The following is an 18,819-nucleotide window of genomic DNA, read 5'->3' as shown; positions in this document are numbered from 1 at the left end:
CATGGGCTTCAAACATCTTGCACCTGACAAAAAATTTTAATTCAATTCAAGTATTAAGTGTCCTCCTACTTCCATACAGTAGAATATGCTTAGAGATTCAAGAACCGAAATAATAGGATAAAGGAAATTTTTAGCACTTTAAGGTGAATTTTTTGTCTAAAAATCTTGATTAATTTTTTCCCATTAGTAGAATAGATGAAAGCTACCTGTTAAACAACAACAAAAACCAGCGGTACTAATCAAGAAATTCATACTTTACTCTTTATTTACCTTGACATGTATCTTTCTGAATGAGTGGCCCCTTTCTATTGCCGTTAGTGATTGCTTGAATGTTTCCCTGAGATTCATTTTCTAGCTGGAGTTGCTTAAAACACACATCCTTACCCAGGGCAGATTTAATCATTTGTGGTGTAGCGGCCTGTAGAATGCCCAGGTTGTGGTTTACTGCTAAGTACTAGATTTTATGCAGATAAGCGTAAATTTACTCCTTTGGTAAAACAAAAGTAATTCCTCAGCTTTTCATGTCTACCACAGCATGAAAGAGATTGGACAGTTGGACTAAATGTAGTCAGGTTCTTGGAATATAAAACTGTTAGTGTTAAAAATAAAGCTAAGTATTATTGTATCTCATGAAATTTGACTAAAAGTATATCTTATTGAGGAGTTGTTTTGGAATATTTTGGGAACCATTGAATCGGGATACACTTCCAGGAAAGGAACCATCACCTTACTCGACTTCTAGCATGGGGCCTGGGGAGGGGGGTAGGTGGGAGGAATCAAGGACACAGGCAGGAAAAGACTGAGGTTTTATACGACGGGTTGCTGAGACAGCCGGTGTAGGCCTGTTATTAATGTGGCAGTCTGAAAGCGGTACCAGACAGTGAGACAACAAACCAATATTATGTCAGTGTATGCTGCTACAGAGAAGAGGTGAACTGGGGGAGGAGGAGGAGAGGTTTATTTGGTTGATTGATCAGCTGATTGACTGATTGGAGAGGGATAGGGTTAAGTCTGAATGAAGCTTTTTTTTTTAATCAATTCTTAATAACTGGCTTATACCTTGTTACTGATTTTGATGACATTTTTATCTTAACATTTATCCTGCAGTTATGTGTTATGGATGCAGTGTATTGAAGTCAGACTAGAATTTTAATAATTTCTTGGCTGCAAATAGTTGTCTATATTTTCTAAAATTTATTTGAAAGGCTGTGAGAGAGGAAAAGATCTATTTGTTGGTTCACTCCTGAAATGCCTGCAACAGTAACAAAGCCAGGTGTCCAGAACTCAGCCCCAGTCTTCCATGTGAGTGGCATTGACCCAAATCCTTGAGCCATCACCTGCTGAAAAGTCTGCATCCCAGACTTTTCAAGTGGCTTCTTAATCCATCCTGTCAGATGCCTGCCTCAAGCTGGTTAGTTAAAATGAGTAAAATTTTATGTTACAAAAGCATAACACAAGATACTAATGTAGCCTGGGTCTGCAACACTGGGTACCTAGGTTGACCATGGCTTATGATAAATTGTGCACATATGTGAATTACCCTCTGAAGAAGCAATACTGAGGGACTGATGTTCCTCACAGCCACGAAGTCACTGCCTGGGATGCCGGCGCCCCCTATTGGAGTGCCTAGGTTGAGTTCCGTTTACTCTACCTCCAGTTGAGCTTCCTGCTTATGCACACTCTGGAAGGCAGCAGGTGATGGCTTAAATACCGGAGTCCCTGCCACCCACGTGGGAGCTCAGGATTAAGTTCCAGGCTCCTCCGCATCTGTCTTTCCCAGCTCTGTTGGAGGTATTTTGGGGGAGGGAACCAGTTGATCTCTCTGTCTTTTAGATAAGATGAAAATAGAAATTTTTAAATAACAAATTGTACTGGGCTTGTTTTTTTTAGAGATTTACTTTTATAGTTGCATTTACTTTTCAGTGGGCATTGTTTCTGAGTGTTACCTGATTATGTAAATTCCTCACTAAATTGGGCACGTGGCATAGGCTTTCATAACTATTGAAGTAATACCAACTTTGATGCAATTTCTGTTTTGACAGTTTGTTGCATATTCTAAGGACCCAGACATAGGCTTGGTGGCCCGTCTCTTGTTTTTCCTGGTTTATGACTTTCGGCTTTGTGGAATACGGCTGAGATGAAAGGATTTATTGACGATGCAAACTACTCCGTCGGCCTGTTGGATGAAGGAACAAACCTTGGAAATGTTATTGATAACTATGTATATGAACATACCCTGGTAAGTGCCATCTCACATTCCTCAAATACATTGTTAATATATTCCACATTTGAATACATCGGTGCTTTATTAATTTCTAATGTGTGAATCTGATAAAATTGCTTGATTCAGTTGTTTTCCAGCTTGACTGGAAGCACACCTCCACTTTTGTTCTCTTTGATCAGTGTGATTTGTTTTTTATTTCAATTCATTCCATTAAAAAAACAGAAACTTCTTGGTGGCCCTTTCTCTTCTATGCCTTTTAGTGCCTGGCTCTTGTGTGTCCTATTTATTTTCTTGACATAATTGCCAGAAAACTTTCTAATTGATACATGGCCCACATTTAGGTTTCTTGACTTTATTCCATGGATTTTAATGTAATCTTGGTTGTGGATTTTGACTGATAATTTATTCTAAGTGCTTACTACCTCTCTACCACCCCAGGAGTCAACTTCAGCAAAATCACGCTCCCTGCTACTTAAGTAGGTGATTTATTTTCATTTTAGACTTAGTTATATAATTTATTGACTTGTTGGAGCTAATTTCTCATATTCCCAAATTTGTTGAAGAATCATTGTTGTGTTACTGGTGTCCAGTAATAGGATAACCCCAAAAAGTCTCCATTTTCCTCTGGCCCTTCTGTCGACATACATATAGATGGACTCAAGTTTTTTGTTCACTCTGGAAAAGTCCCTTTATATCTCTCCTACTTTGCCATTAAGCTTCTTGGGGAAAAAAAAAAAAATTGTGACACTTGTTGACACTATTCAACCGATTTCTGCCAAGCCATCGACAGGAAGTTCCTGGTTAGATTTTGGTAACCTTTTCTTAGTCACCTATCCTTTTCTTGCTTTTGCAATAGTTTCCTGCTTCAGGTAAATTCTTTGAAATATTTCTCTTATCCATTCTTGTCCCACAGCCTAAATTATCCCACAATTAGTAGCATTTATTTGGAGTCCTCTGTTCTGTTTTCTGATAGCCTCATTGTATTATGTGGCTCCAAGATGCTACTTCGTCTTGTTTCTGAGTGGGCCTTTCTGCCCATTGGCTTTGGTCTTTCCTCCCTACCATCCTTTATTGTCTTCTGTAGTTCTGTTTTATTAATTCAGTTTGCCTTTGCTCAGATCATCCAAGTGACCTCCTAACTGACCTACAAGCTTTGCATTTTCAACTCCTATTGTGCCTAAGAAAGGAAACTGAACCTGCCCCTACCTTTTTTTATCCTTGTTCTTTTTGTGGTGCCCTTAGAATATTGTGAATGACATGTCTGTGACAGTGGGTAACTTGATCACAGCTGTTCCAGACTTACCATATCGCTTATCAACTGAGCAGTGTATTCTAGTAATGTCCATTTCAATGAACAAACCAACCAGTTTACCTCCTTAAAGAATGGTTTTCATGGCCGGCGCCGCGGCTCACTAGGCTAATCCTCTGCCTTGCGGTGCCAGCACACCGGGTTCTAGTCCCGGTCGGGGTGCCGGATTCTGTCCCAGTTGCCCCTCTTCCAGTCCAGCTCTCTGCTGTGGCCAGGGAGTGCAGTGGAGGATGGCCCAAGTGCTTGGGTCCTGCACCCCATGGGAGACCAGGATAAGTACCTGGCTCCTGCCATTGGATCAGCACGGTGCGCCGGCCGCAGCGGGCTGGCCATGGCAGCCATTGGAGGGTGAACCAACAGCAAAGGAAGACCTTTCTCTCTGTCTCTCTCTCTCTCACTGTCCACTCTGCCTGTCAAAAAAAAAAAAAAAAAAAAAAAAAAAGGTTTTCCAGTAACTGCTCCCTGACTAACATGATTCTGTTATTTATTTGAGTGAGGGGGGGTGGGCCGGCAGGGCGCGATCAATTGATCTTCCATCCACTGGCCTCCCATGTGCGTGATGGGCTCAAGCACTTGGGTCATCCTCTGCTGCTCTCCCAGGTGCATTAACGAGGAGCTGGATCAGAAGCAGCTGGAGCTCCAGTATGGGATGCCAGCAGCTTAGACTGCTGCACCACAGTGTTAGCCCACAAGGTGTAATTTTAATGGAGCTGTATTTAGTTTTGCTTAACATTCCTGGTTCTCACTGTATTAGAAAATTAGATGCTGAGCTACCAGCTGTGTTTTATGTTTTTTATAATCAAACTTTTTTTTTAAAGCTTTATTTGGAAGGTAGAGTTATGGAGAGAAAAGGAGAGAAATCTTCCATCCATCACTTTACTCCCCAGATGCCACAATGGCCAGAGCTGGGCCAGGCTGAAGCCAGGAGCTTCTTCCAGGTCTCCCGTGTGGGTACAGGGGCCCAGGAACTTGGTCCATCCTCTGTTGCTTTTCCAGGTGTATTAGCAGGGAGCTGGATTGGAAGTAGAGCAGCTGGGACTCAAACCTATACCTATATGGGATGCTGGCATCATAGGCGGAGGCTTAAACCACTACACCACAGTGCCAGCCACCTATAATTTAACTTTTAAAAAACTTTTGAAACAGATCTTCTACCTGCTGGATCACTTTCCAGATGCCCACAGCAACCAGGGTGGGCTAGGCTGAAGCCAGGGTCAGCTGCATCCAGGTCACCCATGTAGTGGGCAGGAATCTACACGGAGCCATCACTGCTCCCTCACAGGGTGCACATTATCAGAAAGCCCACGAAGGACTCAGGGCCAGAAATTCCAGTAAGTGATGTGAGCATCTCAAGGAATGTCTGAACCAGTGCACCAAACTTCCACTGTTTTAAAGCAATTGGAGACAGGGCTGGTGCTGTGGTGTAGCCAGTTGGGCCACCGCCTGCAGTGCCGGCATTCTATATGGGCACTGGTTCTAGTCCTAGCTGCTCCACTTCTGATCCAGCTCTCTGCTGTGGCCTGGGAAAGCAGTGGAAGATGGCCCAAGTCCTTTGGCTCCTGCACCCACGTAAGAGACCCAGAAGAAGCTCCTGCTCCTGGCTTCGGATAGGCAAAGCTCTGACCATTGTGGCTGTCTGGGGGGTGAACCAGCGGATGGAAGACACACATAACACACACACACATGTACATCCCACCACCTCTGCCTCTCTGTAACAATGCCTTTCAAATAAATAAATCTTACAAAAAAAAAAGATTTGGAGAAGCATGGAAAGAAAGTTTTCCTTCCCTCAACTACCAAGAAGTAAAATTGAAGCATTTGTCACTTAAATTGATAGGTTTTTTTTTTTTAATCTCCAAGGAGAGAATATTTTATATGGCAGTATGTAACAGCAAAAAGGTCTAAAAAGAACAAATATGTTCAAGTTTCTGCTTTTCATAGTCACTAGATCTGGTTTCTAAACTTAAATATACTGGTGAGTATGTTCATGATCTTTTGATTGTGTGTGTTTTTGTGTTTTTTTGTTTTACATAACCATAACAGACAGGGAAAAGTGCGTTTTTTGTGGGAGATCTTGGAAAGATTGTGAAGAAACACAGTCAATGGCAGAATGTAGTGGCTCAGATTAAGCCATTCTATACAGTGAAATGCAACTCTACTCCAGCTGTACTTGAGATTTTGGCAGCTCTTGGAACTGGATTTGCTTGTTCCAGTAAAGTAAGTTTTGTTTTTGTTTTATTACAGCATTTTAAGATTCACCTAAACTTTTATTTACCCACAGCAGTAGAACAGTGCAAGGAAGTTGGACTTTTGGGTGGAGTTTTTAAATAATTGTTTAAATTTACAATTTAATGTTGGAAATTTAAATTTTTATTGTGATGAACCTTTGTGAAGCTTTCTCTTTATTATTAATCAAAAATTATTTGTTCTTCTTTCTTAGGCTAGAGCTAGCTGTAGAGCGGGCTACTTCTGACTGCATAAAGCAGCTATTTCTAAACTACCAGATTGCTCTGGTACTTCTTTTTAAAGGTTTTAAGACAGAGCATCACCAGAATATGAACTGTAACATTTTAGAATCTTAATTTAACCTCAGACAATTTTTTAGCCAAAAAATGAGTATAAATTAGAAAGTAATACTTTTACTTTTAGATGACACTGTCTAAAATCTTATTTCACAGAATGAAATGGCTTTAGTGCAAGAATTGGGTGTGCCACCAGAAAACATTATTTACATAAGTCCTTGCAAGCAGGCATCTCAGATAAAATATGCTGCAAAAGTTGGAGTGAATATCATGACATGTGACAATGAAATTGAATTGAAGAAGATTGCACGTAATCATCAAAATGCTAAGTAAGTGTAAATCTAAATACTTAAGAATATTGTCTTGCTACTTAAAGGGTTGGGTTTCTCTTTAGGCTGGAAAGAAGGAATATGGTAGGGCAGTGGTGTCATGTGATTAACTCACCTTAGTTAAGCTTCCTGGGTGCTATTAACATTCTATTGGATACCTATTTTTATAAATCTGTAACTCAAGGGAGAAATTTTGGTGTGGTCATCAAATTGTGGCTATAGCTGTGCTACATTAACCTTCTTAGTTATTTGATAAGTTGGGTGTAAGATGTATGAGGATACTTCTGAAAAGTTATGGAGATGGAATTAAAAATCAATTTTGATGTGTAAAGCTGAAAGGCTAATCTCATGATAAGGTGGAATTACCACCTTGGAAATCACTGAGCACACGTGGGCGTAGAACCTGTGTGTGTTCATATGCATTTCCACTAACCTTTAGATGTGTCCTTGTATTTTCGGTTGTTCTCCTGTATAGGTAATGGCTTTAATCTACTTAAACACTCAACTTTTCTTGAGTGGTTTACCTACATGAAAGTGTCTTTGGACCCTCCTTCATAGATTCCAGGTGGTTTCCTTTAGCTTCACATTTTTCTTAACATAAATTCGATCTTTTTTGACAACTGTGTACATCCAGAGGTACTTTTTGCAAGTTTTGGGGCAGAATTTACATTGTGAACTGATGTTATTTTAAGGCTTTAGAATAAGAGTGAAAGTGTATTATTATTGGGCAAACTGTAGAGAACACCTGGTTTTCTTTTTAAAAAAAAAATTCCTATTTGTGATCTTCTGAAGAAAGGTTTGGGTTGGGCTGTTTGCTCTTTTAGATTGTAAACTGCTACATTCTTGAGAGAACTGACCTGTTGCCTTAAGTAAAATAATTTGCTTTTACTGGCTTTGCCCTTTGATTGTCACTTATTCATCAGGACTTTTCTTGGGTAAAGAGTTTCACAAACAACATTTGTGTATTATTACATTTAGTGCAGAGGTGTGGAACCTTTTTTCTGCTAAGGGCCATTTAGATATTTATTAACATCATTTGCAGGCCATAACATTTATCATTTTAAAAATTGGCCTGCCACAGATTTACTGAATTTCAAGTCCTGCTGCGGTCACCTCGGCAGGACTAGCTAGACCAGGTGACTTTGGGGGCCCAGGAGCTGGATGGTCACCACTTCTGGTTTAGTGGTTAATTCTAATAATAGAAAAATTGAATTAGTCTGATAATTCTGTCTTGGTTGTGATAGTTTGGAAAGAAATACCAAATTGAGTTCAGTCAGTAAACTAAGTTTGCAGTTGAGAAACATAAAATAACTCAAAGCTTCTCAAGTTTTTTGTTTAGAAAACTGCTGGGATGCAAGGGATGAATAGGAGGCGCATCGGGAGTGTGCAGTGAGAGTGACTTGGCTAAGGACAATTTCGGGACTTTTTGGAGACATTTAAAGCCCTGATATTTGTATTGAAAGACAATTATGGCATTGCTATTCAATTTAGTCTTTCTAGGTGGATTGATGGACTTCATTTGAAAGTAATGTCGTCTTTCATTACAGGGCCCAACCGACTCTTGCTGCTACAACAGTCTTAACTTGCGCCTTTTCCAAATTCCCAACCTTGTAAGCTTCATGCTGTAGGTCCTAATTGCTAGTTTTTTCTCTATACAGGATTGTTTTTCATTAGGTTCACTTGACTCATCCGACGCTGGATTTTGGAGCACTGGCAACATAATCAACACACTTCCTACAATCTTCAGGCTTCACATGTGCTGATGATGGTGTAAACCAACTCTGCCCCAATCATCTTCCCCTTCTCTTAGGGTCTTACTACATATTGCAACAGAAGATTATATTGGAGGTGAAGAGGGTAACATGAAGTTTGGCACCTCACTGAAGAACTGTAGGCATCTGTTGGAATGTGCTAAGGAACTAGATGTGCAAATAATTGGGGTTAAGTAAGTATTTTTTTTTTTTTTAATTTTGTTTTATGGTGATAACATGTTGCTGGTTATTGGTGTAAGACTTTATTTTCATGAAATCTTAAGATTTGACTTCTCTGGGTTTGTAAATGTATATAAGAAAAACAAACATGCTTTCTCCTTTGTTACTGTACCTCTCCTAGAGACAAAGCAGCCCATAATATCCTGATTAAGTTAGTGCAGTGTCATTGATTCAGCTTCTTTGGGTTGGGTGGAGTGGATTAGAAGTCTAATGCATGTTAAAATGACACTCAAGGGGCTGGCCTTGGCACAGTGGGTAAAGCTGCCACCTGCCACCTTGGCTTCCCATGTAAGCACTGGTTCAAGTTCCAGCTGTTCCGCTTCCTGATCAGCTGCCTGCTAATGGCCTGGGAAAAGCAGCGGAAGATGGCTCAAGTGCTTGGGCCCCTGCCATCCATGTATGAGACCTGGAATAAATCTTTAAAAAACAAAATGATACTCAACTTCTAAGTTACATTATTGCGTTTTTGTTTCCTGTGTGAAGACTTTTTCCTCCTTTTAATCCCCATGGAGGGATGAGTTGGTGTTTGGTATAGCTTTATAGTTTATTTATATATTTATAAAAATATATTTATATATTTATAAAGTTTATATGTAAACTACACAGTTTATATATACATAGTTTATTATTTATTTGAAAGAAGGCAGAGTTGGAGGGAGAGAGAGCCGTCTTACCTTCCATCTGATAGTTCATTTCCCAAATGGCTATACCAACAGGGACTGGGCTAGGCCAAAGCCAGGAGCTGGGAGCTTCATCTGGATCTCCTGTGTGGCTGCAGGTGCCCAAGCATTTGGGCCATCTGCTGCTGCTTTCCCCCTGCACATTGACAGGGAGCTGGATCAGAAGTGTAGCAGCCAACACTATTTGAACCAATGCCCGTATGGGATGCCTGCATCACAGGCAGCTGCTTAACCTACTATGCCACATATGTCCAAGTATCCCAAGAGCTATACCAAGGGGCTGGTATAGTGGGTTAAGCAGCTGCCTGTGATTTCAGCATCTCATATCGGCGTTGGTTCGAGACTGGAGGGCAGGGGTTTGAGTCCTGGCTCTGTTTCCAGCCTAGCTCATGGGTCCCTGCCACCCATGTAGGAAACCCAGATTGAGTTCTGGGCTCCTGGGTTTGACACTATTGTGGGCACTTAGAAAATGAACTAGCAAATGGAAGATATCTATCTGTCTTTCTTTTTCATTCCCTCCCCCACCCCTTTTCCTCCCTCTTCCTGTTTCTCTCCCTTTCAAATGTGTAAAATAAGTAAATAATCCCAGGGCACTTTAGTATGTGTTTGTGTCCTCCTCCTCTCCCTTGCCCACTCCCCTTCTCTTTTTCTGTTTGTCTAAAAGGTTTATCCACTGGTTCACTTTCCAAATGCCTGCAGCATTTGAAGCCTGGACCCTGAAGCTCTCCATGTCTCCTGTGTCATGGCAAGGGCCCAGGTACCTTGCTGTCTCCCAGGATGCATTAGCAGGAAGCTGAACTGGAAGCAGAGCCCATCCCTCCTTTTTGTTGTTGTTGGGTTTTTATTATTATTATTATTATTATTATTATTATTATTTGTTTTATTTGAGAGGTAGAGTTACAGAGAGAGAGTTCTGCCATCTACTGGTTCACTCCCTAAATGGTCTCTCATGTGGGTGCAGGGCCCCCAGCACTTGGACCAACTTCCACTGCATTTCCCAGGGAGCTGGATCAGATGTGGAGCAGCTGGGACTTGAACCAACACCCATATGGGATGCTGGTGGCGGAGGTGGAGGTGGAGGCTTAACCTACTGTGCCACAGCACCCGCCCCGGTGGGTTTTTTTAGTGTGAGATAACCAAGACCTGAAGAAGTTTAATGATTTTATTGTAGTTTGAGTACAAATTGAGGACATAGCAACAGTAAGTTCTAGATTTTCTGGGTTACTAGTCTTGGTTTAGTGAAAGGTCTTGGTTTTTAACTGACCACAAAGGTGATCTTGTTAATAGTTTGTCTTTCTGTACCATTTTGTGTATAGACATAGGTGATTTTTAATGAAATGTTTATAAATGAAGAATTGAATCTTGCTATATGCCAAACAATAGACTCCATGTCTGTCCAGCTAGTTGGTAATGTTGGCATGTTTGAGAACTCAAATTTCAGTGTACTTTTATTCTTTAAGTTAAGGAAAAATCAACTTTTTAGGAATACAGTTTATGAATTTTAACATTTGTATAACCACTGCTGTAATCAAGAAATAAAACCGTATTTCAGTGAAATTTAAGTATTCTGTTTGGAAGCTTTAATAGTAACACTAAAAAAAGTATGACTTACTCAATTCATTTGTGGGGTCAACACTGTGGCGTAGTAGGTAGAGCCACAACCTGTGTTGCCACCATCCTATATGGGCGCTAGTTCAAGACCAGGCTGCTCCACTTCCGATCCAGCTCCCTGCTATACCCTGGGAAAGCAGTAGAAGATGGTCCAAGTCCTTGGGTCCTAGCACCCCCGCATGGAAGACCCGGAATGGCTTTGGATGAGCCCAGCTTCCACCATTGCCTCCGTTTGGGAAGTGAATCAGTGGATGGAAGACCTCTCTGCCTGTCCCTCTCTGCAACTCTGCATTTCAAATAAATAAATAAATCTTTAAAAAGAATTCATTTGTATTTTTATTTTGGCACAATTGACGCAATTTTGTATTTGGTTAGATGAATTGAATGTTTAGAGCTTTTATGATCCAATTTGATTGGCACTTGTTACTTCATACACATAAGCATTTCCTGCTTAATTTCCATTGAGCTTGATTTCTTATTAAAATTCTGCTTATAGAATGAGGATAATCAGGTTAATTGATGATGTGTATACTTCCAGTGTACATTCAGTGAATGATAAGTTAAAGGACTTACAGGACTATAAAACTTGCTGCTTTATTGTTCTGTTTCTTTATTTCAGATTTCATGTTTCAAGTGCTTGCAAAGAATCTCAAGTATATGTCCATGCTCTATCTGATGCACGATGTGTTTTTGACATGGCTGTGAGTTCTTTGTTTATTTTGTTATTTTTAAGCCAGAATATTTGTTAAGACTAAGACGATGTTTTCTACCTGTGTGAATTTCTCTCATCACACTTAATGTCATATACACTTCAGATAAGCATTCCAGGCTTAATGCATTCTTAGTAAATGGGCAAAAGAGTGAAATAGTAATATACTATAAGACAATACAGAAAAGATCATAAGGACAATATATATAGCATCAAAATTAGTGTTTTTTTTTTTAATAAAACTCAAGAGAATTTGGTATACTAAAGATCAGAACAGATATTTAAAGTGTGTTTTTCATTTCTAGGGAGAATTTGGCTATACCATGAACATGTTAGACATTGGTGGAGGCTTCACAGGAACTGAGTTTCAATTGGAAGAGGTAACTTTCTCAGTGCATAGACAATTTGAAAAATAACTTTGTTACTTAAATAGAGGGCATAAGGCAATAACATTTAAAATCATAAGAAAATGTAGTTGGGGCCGGTGCTGTGGCGCAGTGGGTTAAAGCCCTGGCATGAAGCGCTAGCATCCCACATGGGCGCCGGTTCTAGTCCTGGCTGCTCCTTTTCCAATCCAGCTCTCTGCTGTGGCCTGGGAAAGCAATAGAAGATGGCCCAAGTCCTTGGGTCCCTGCACTTGTGTGGGAGACCTGGAAGAAGCTCCTGGCTCCTGGCTTTGTATCAGCACAGTTCCCCAGCGCAGCTCCCCAGCCATCAAAGGAGTGAACCAGCCAGATAGAAGACCTCTCTCTCTGTCTCTACCTCTCTCTGTAACTCTGTCTTTCAAATAAATAAAATCTCTCTTTAAAAAAAAAAAAAAAAAAAAGGAAGAAAGAAAATGTAGTTAGTTGGAGTTTAAGCTGCCACCTGCAACTCTGGCAACCCCATATAGGTGCCAGTTCAAGTCCAGCTGCTTTACGTCTCATCAAACTCCCTGTTGATGCACCTGGGAAAACAGCAGAAAATGGCTGAATTGGTTGAGCCCCTGGACTGATGTGGGAGACCTAGAAGAAGCTCCTGGCTCCTGGCTTCAGTCTGTTGCAGCCATTTGAGGAGTGAACCAGCAGATAGAAGATCTCTCTTCTCTAACTCTTCCTTTTAAATAAATAAATCTTTTTTAAAAAAGAAAGGAAATACAGTTAGCTTCAAAAAATTTGATAAAATCCTTTGAATCCTGTAACATCACAAAAAGTTTCTAGTTCTGTTGTTTTTCTGTACTTTTTATAATTAAAAAAAATTTTAAAGCATTTATTTGGAAGGCAGAGTTATTTGGAAGGCATGTGGTACAGGGGCCCCAAGCACTTGGGCCATCTTCCACTGCCTTGCCAGGTGCATTAGCAGGGAGCTGTGCTATCTTCCACTTCCTTCCCAGGTGCATTAACAGGGAGCTGAATCAGAAGTGGAGCAGGTGGGACTTGAATCAGCACCCCAAGTGGCATCTTTACCCACTATGCCACAGTGCTGGCCCCATGTGTTTCTGTACTTGATGTCATGAATGAACCCACAACTTTGATAACTTTAGTTATTTTCTTCAGATGGACTTCATTCCTTAGCTCCTCACCTTCCTCCTGCCCTCCTCCTTTTGTTTTCTATAGTATGTAGAAACTTCATTTTTTTTTTAAGACTTATTTATTTGAAAGACAGTTGTGTGGTGAAGGTGGAGAAGAGAGTAGGGGACACAGAAACCTCCATCTGTGGGTTCATTCTCCAAAACAGCTGGGGCAGGGCCAGGCTGAAGCAGGAACCTAGAACTCCATGTAGGTGGCAGGGAGCCAAGCATTTGGGCCATCTTCTGCGGCTTTCCCCATGTACATTAGCCCTGATAGGAACCAGTGCTTATATGGGATGTCACCATCATGGGCAGTGGCTTAACCCATTGTGCCACAAAGTCAACCCCCCATGATTTAAAATCTTGCTGCTTATAGCAGTCAAGTATAGAAAAATGACTTTAAAAAAAAAACAAAACCAGTAGGTATTTGCTATTGGAGTTAGGTGTATATTTTTTTTAATTGTCTTCCTGGCAGTTACAAGATAAACTTTGGCTTGAAAACCTGCCTAATTAATTACTTGAAGATAACTTCAAAATTGCTCAGCTTCATAGTGTGTAATTGGAATTATGTGGTTTTCCTAGAAAACTTTATTATTAATTATTTAATATTGTGATTTATGTTATCCAGTACTGACACTGTAATCTGGGATTATAATCCATAGGTTAATCATGTTATCAGCCCTCTGTTGGATGTCTACTTTCCTGAAGGATCTGGTATTAAGATCATTTCAGAACCTGGCAGCTACTATGTGTCTTCTGCATTCACACTTGCAGTTAATATCATTGCAAAGAAAGTTGTTGAAAATGGTAAACTTTCCTCTGGAGGTGAGTTCTAAATTTCAGTTTTGTTTCTGTTAGTGGATCATTCTCTTAGTTTTTAGGTAAAAGGACTGGTGCTTCTTAGCCAGCTGTAGGCAGCCGGGGAACTTTGCAAAAAGCCATAGCCAGGATCCTATTCTGTGATATTTCATGAATCCAGCTCTCTTGGTATACTGATGGTGCAGATACGAATGTTGTGATTAAACTATCAGGTGATTGTTTCTCGTCCTTTGTGCCACTATTTCCTTGTGATCTGTCTTATTTTCCTCTTCCCTTATGTGGGTCACAGGAAGACTCTGCCCATAGTTCCTTACATACCAAGGGCCTACAAAAAGAAAGTCTTTCAGTTTGGTGGGGAACATCCTGCCCATGGGCCATCTAAGGCCCGTGAAATCATTTTGTAAAAAGTAGCGATCATTGAATCTATTAATTTATCTTACTGTCCCAGATTCGAGTCCTTGTGTGACATGTCCCTAATACTTTTTCTGGTGCGTCAAGGTGTTTCGGGCTCATTTTCTCCTTTCCCTGCCTCAATCCTGTACTCGGTGGTTTCTGCAAGGGGTCCTTGTTCATTTTTGTGCACTAAAAGCAGAACTGCTGGGTCAGAGAACAGATGTTTTCAAAGATGAAAGTGTTTCCAGTAAGTAGGTGGTGGTAGTGGTTCATTGTGGTTGTAAATTGCTCTTCTCTTCTAAGTTGATAATGCAGAGCACTTTTTCATGTGTTCATGGGTCCCCTTTGTGAACGGTGTGTTCCATTTTTTAGGCTGTTTTGTTTGAGGGTTTGTCAGTAGTAGGTATCAGTCTTGATTTTGGAGTTAAATCGTTTGAGAAATGTGGAAATTGCATCCATTTGTTTTAAATATATCAGTCCATTTAATAATGCCTTTTACACTATTGTGCAGTTTACTATAAATTGATCTTTGCTTTCCCTGTTTTATTTCAGTAGAAAAAACCGGAAGTGATGAACCAGCCTTCGTGTATTATATGAATGATGGTGTTTATGGTTCTTTTGCAAGTAAACTGTCTGAGAACTTAAATGCCATTCCAGAGGTTCACAAGGCAAGTTCTATTACAAAGAACGCTAAGACCTGTTTGGCAGTTTACAAACCAAACTGCTGGGTTTTTGTTTTCTAAGGGTATACCCCAAATTTTTTTGGAAGTGCTCTACAATGGGGGGAGATACCTTTTTTTTAGGATTCACATATTGTGGCTGAGTCACTTTAGTTCATTGCCCTGACATGGAGTTAGCGGTACCACTGAGGCTAAAGCAGGAGCAGCCTGGCCCGTGGGCCTACGCTGTCCTTCCGTGGCACGTTGAGTCTGACACAGTGAAGAATGCTTATCCATCCAACAAATTCAGTATCTGAGAGTGAATAAAAACTTAACTCTAAAGAGAGCAACACTTTTCTCTTCCTACAGAAATGCAAGGAAGATGAGCCTCTGTTTACAAGCAGCCTTTGGGGTCCATCCTGTGATGAGCTGGATCTAATTGTGGAAAACTGTCTTCTTCCTGAGCTGAATGTGGGAGACTGGCTTATCTTTGATAACATGGGAGCAGACTCCTTCCACGAACCGTCTGCTTTTAATGATTTTCAGAGGCCAGCTGTTTATTACATGATGTCATTCAGTGATTGGTAAGGTGTTTTTATGTTTGTGTTTGTTTTTTTAAAGATTGATTTATTTGAAAGGCAGCTTAGAGAGAGAGACAGAGGGACATCTACTGGTTCACTGCCCAGGTGGTTTCAAAGTCTGGGGCAGGGCCAGGCTGAAGCCAGGAGTCAGGAGCTTCTTCTGGGTCTCCCTCCTGACTGCAGGGCCCCAAGCACTTGGGCATCTTCCGCTGCTTTCCCCGGCCACAGCAGAGAGCTGGATTGGAAGAGGAGCAGCTGGGTGGTTTTACTTTTAAACAAACGGGTTATGTGAGGTGATTTTTTTTTATTTGCTAATAACTCCTGTATCAAGTATGTGACTTAAACTAATAGGTAAATGATATAAACTTTTTAAGGGTTGTGGAAAAACTAGGTATAATCCTATTTCCTTGTCCATTTGTGATGTGATCGCTGTGGTCTTTGGGCTGAAATTCAACTTTTTGCTTATTTTTATGTAGGTATGAGATGCAAGATTCTGGAATTACTTCAGACACAATGATGAAGAACTTCTTCTTTGTGCCTTCTTGCATTCAGCTGAGCCAAGAAGACAGCTTTCCCACTGAAGCTTAAACAGGCACTAACGCTTCTTTAGATCTGAAGTTGCAGGTTAAGCTTGTCTGGTCTACATTCCAGTGTGGGGGGAAAATTCAAACAATCTTATTTGTTAATTATCTTGGAAACAAAAATGATTAGTAATAGCCAATTGGGACCAGACGAAATCAGTTTTCATCAATAATTCACTGGGGGTAATGGGAGATTTAGATAATGTATCCAGATTTAAACTTACCAGTTTGTTCTACCCCTTAAGCGTTTAAAATAAAATATGCAACAAAATGGATGACTTAGCGGAGATGGAAGCCCATTAATTGGGTTCCCCATTAAACCGTTTACATACAAGTACACAGTTTTTATACTAAGGATTCGTGTTTAAAAGTCTTGTAAAGTTAATGTCTTTCACCCAGATATATCAGATGTCAGTGGAAGACGACCAGTGTGACTTCATTAGATACGTTTAGTGTATTTAGGATGTGTAAATTTGTGCTTTGAACTGTAGTTTAATAAATGTAAAATTGCATCATAGTATTTGTTGTATTTGACCTAATGTAACCCTTGTATGATTGCAATAAAATTTTGTGTAGATTTTACTGTTTTTTCAGGCTAAAACTTTGGGGAAGGGGCTAGCTAGCAAAGGTAGTTTTGGAATAGATGTGTATATGGACTGTTGTTGAAGGTTATTTTTCTTTATAGCCCACTTTAAGTTTAGTTTGGCTCAGAACTTTTTCAGTTATTTAATTAGTAATTTAAGTAAAGTGTTTGGTAAATCCTTGTGACGCTCAGATTCATTATGGAGAGTTGATGTGCAGTAGTAGGCATGATGTTAACAGTTTAACACCAAAAATGCTAATCTTGAGTAAGCCAGTTGTCATCAGTGGGTGTTTCTGTATAGATAGGATACATAGAGTACCTTAGTGAGTTCTTGGAATCACAGATCTTTTGGCTGAAGTGGAAGATTCTGTTAAACACTTGGGTAAATGTGGGGGAAGGGAGATAAAATTTCAGAAAGCTGCAGAGCACTAAAACTTAAAGAAGGGCTACACCTCTATCCAGAAACCTGACGCTCTTTTGCACGGATATTTAAATTCAGAGTGGGGGGTGGGGTGAAGCACACTTACTTTCTTCAATTTTCTAATTTCAGTCATGGCAAGTTTAGGCTTTTTTTGATTTTGGTTTGTACTATTCCCTTATTTTCTTATTTCCCATTTGTTCAGCTTAGTAATTGCTTTTAATTCTTTTTATACTAAATCTTTATGGTGATTAGGGGAAGGGAGTTAGCATCACTAACCTGACAGTTGTTGCCAGGAATTTGCTTTGTTCACTGCTAGTATATTAGTAATCCTAGATCTCAGAATCACAATAGTAATAAGCAACAAGGGTCATTTTTTTCCTAACTTACTCTATGTTCGGATGTGGAATTTCTGTCTCCCAAGAGGAAATGTGACTTCACTTTGGTGCCAACAGACAGAAAATTCTACCTGTGCTACATAGGAGAAGTTTGGAATGCACTTAACAGCTGGTTTTTGCACCTTGATTTCAAGGTGGAAAGAAATTAATCATGAATCTCTAATAAATTTGAATCTCAAACCAGTAGGTGCTTACTACTTTTGATTTGATTATACCCATTTGAATTTCATGGGTTCTATTAATGAAAATAAAATTAGGACCCCAAAGTCCTTGTCATTTAATTCCCTTGGACTTTTCCAAGGGGTAATATTTATGGGGTTTTATGCAAAATTCCAAGCTGCATTGCAACATTTTTCTTTTTATAAATCATAGCAAGGAGGAGGAATTGTTCCCTACCTTCTTTACATGTACATTGTTGTGGTCCAGAAATGCCAAACCTTTTAAAAGGTGGTACAGCTTTTGAGTTCTTGACTGCAGGCTTGAGCTTCACGGCGTGTCAGTTTTGCTGTGTCTGTCGGAGAGCTGTTTTACGTGAAATAGCTCGGAGTTGCAAATATTACATGGGAATGATTTGGTAACGTAAAGAAATGTCTGTGTTGTATTTTAAAGACTGTTTGCCATAAATCTGAAGTTTGAACCTTGTATTTCAATTTGGTATGCTAAAACAGTTCATGAATTAATGTAAAAAGAATTTTTTTTACAATATTGTAATCTCAGTTCAAGATTTAACTGAAAATATACGACCCAAATGATTTCTATATAGTAAAATGAACTGTAAAGGTGACTTGTGTGTGATTCTGAATACACAGATAAAATGTTTTTATTCCTCATGTTTTATTTGGCGTCATGAAATAGAGGGGAAATTGTACATAGCTGCTTTTTGTACATAACTTGCAAGTGTTCTTTAGGAATCTTCCTGGATTTGTTACCAAGTAGATTGAATATGTTGTAGAGCAGTGCTGGGAGCTAGGTATGGAATGGTGAGGGTGTTGGTAAAGTTCAGTAATGTATACTAAATGAAAGAACCAGCAGCTCTAAGGTGGTGTAAGGTAATGGAGTCGAGGCTGCATTGGCAATAGAGGGGGTGGCATAGGAGTACAGAAGATCTTGTGATAAATGGGTAGCATCTTCCTGTGGTTAACTTTGGCCCTAGAGTCCATTTGAGCTGTTTCCTGAATAATGGTGTTAGGCTTATTTGTGCGTGTTGGCGCTTACAACTTTGTTGCCCCTCAGTTTTTAGCAAAAATCTGCAGAGGGTGGGACACATGGCTAAAGTTTGTCATTTTACTTCTGTAGATTTCATTGGTTTCCTATTTTCTGAGCCCTGTAATTCTAAGTCTTGTGTTTTTCACTTCGGTGAAATTGGAAGTTTTTAAACTTCCAAGCGAAATTGGAGCAAACCATTTATTTCTAACATTATTCAGGTTTTGACATCTTAACCTACTTCCTTCCAGCCCTGAATA

The 18,819-nt window shown here is 39.9% G+C and overlaps 1 protein-coding gene across 11 annotated transcripts in view; it reads left to right on the top strand.

The window, feature by feature from the left end:
* AZIN1 (antizyme inhibitor 1) overlaps positions 1-18,474 on the top strand; it is a 34,568-nt gene extending 16,094 nt beyond the window's left edge. For 4 of the 11 annotated variants that reach the window (XM_070075033.1, XM_070075035.1, XM_070075036.1 and 1 more), the window contains 10 exons: positions 2,043-2,239; positions 5,577-5,750; positions 6,212-6,384; positions 8,195-8,329; positions 11,286-11,367; positions 11,681-11,755; positions 13,587-13,749; positions 14,692-14,804; positions 15,165-15,379; positions 15,853-18,175. In XM_070075033.1, coding sequence (XP_069931134.1) covers positions 2,138-2,239; positions 5,577-5,750; positions 6,212-6,384; positions 8,195-8,329; positions 11,286-11,367; positions 11,681-11,755; positions 13,587-13,749; positions 14,692-14,804; positions 15,165-15,379; positions 15,853-15,964 — 1,344 coding nt within the window. In that variant the 5' untranslated portion in view covers positions 2,043-2,137 and the 3' untranslated portion in view covers positions 15,965-18,175. 11 annotated transcript variants of the gene reach the window in all.
* The last annotated feature ends 345 nt before the right edge of the window (positions 18,475-18,819 follow it).

The sequence above is a fragment of the Oryctolagus cuniculus genome, chromosome 6 (genome assembly GCF_964237555.1).
Source record: "Oryctolagus cuniculus chromosome 6, mOryCun1.1, whole genome shotgun sequence".
Lineage (NCBI taxonomy): Eukaryota > Metazoa > Chordata > Mammalia > Lagomorpha > Leporidae > Oryctolagus > Oryctolagus cuniculus.
Note: the sequence above shows the minus strand (reverse complement) of the source record. Positions and strands in the feature narration are given on the sequence as shown.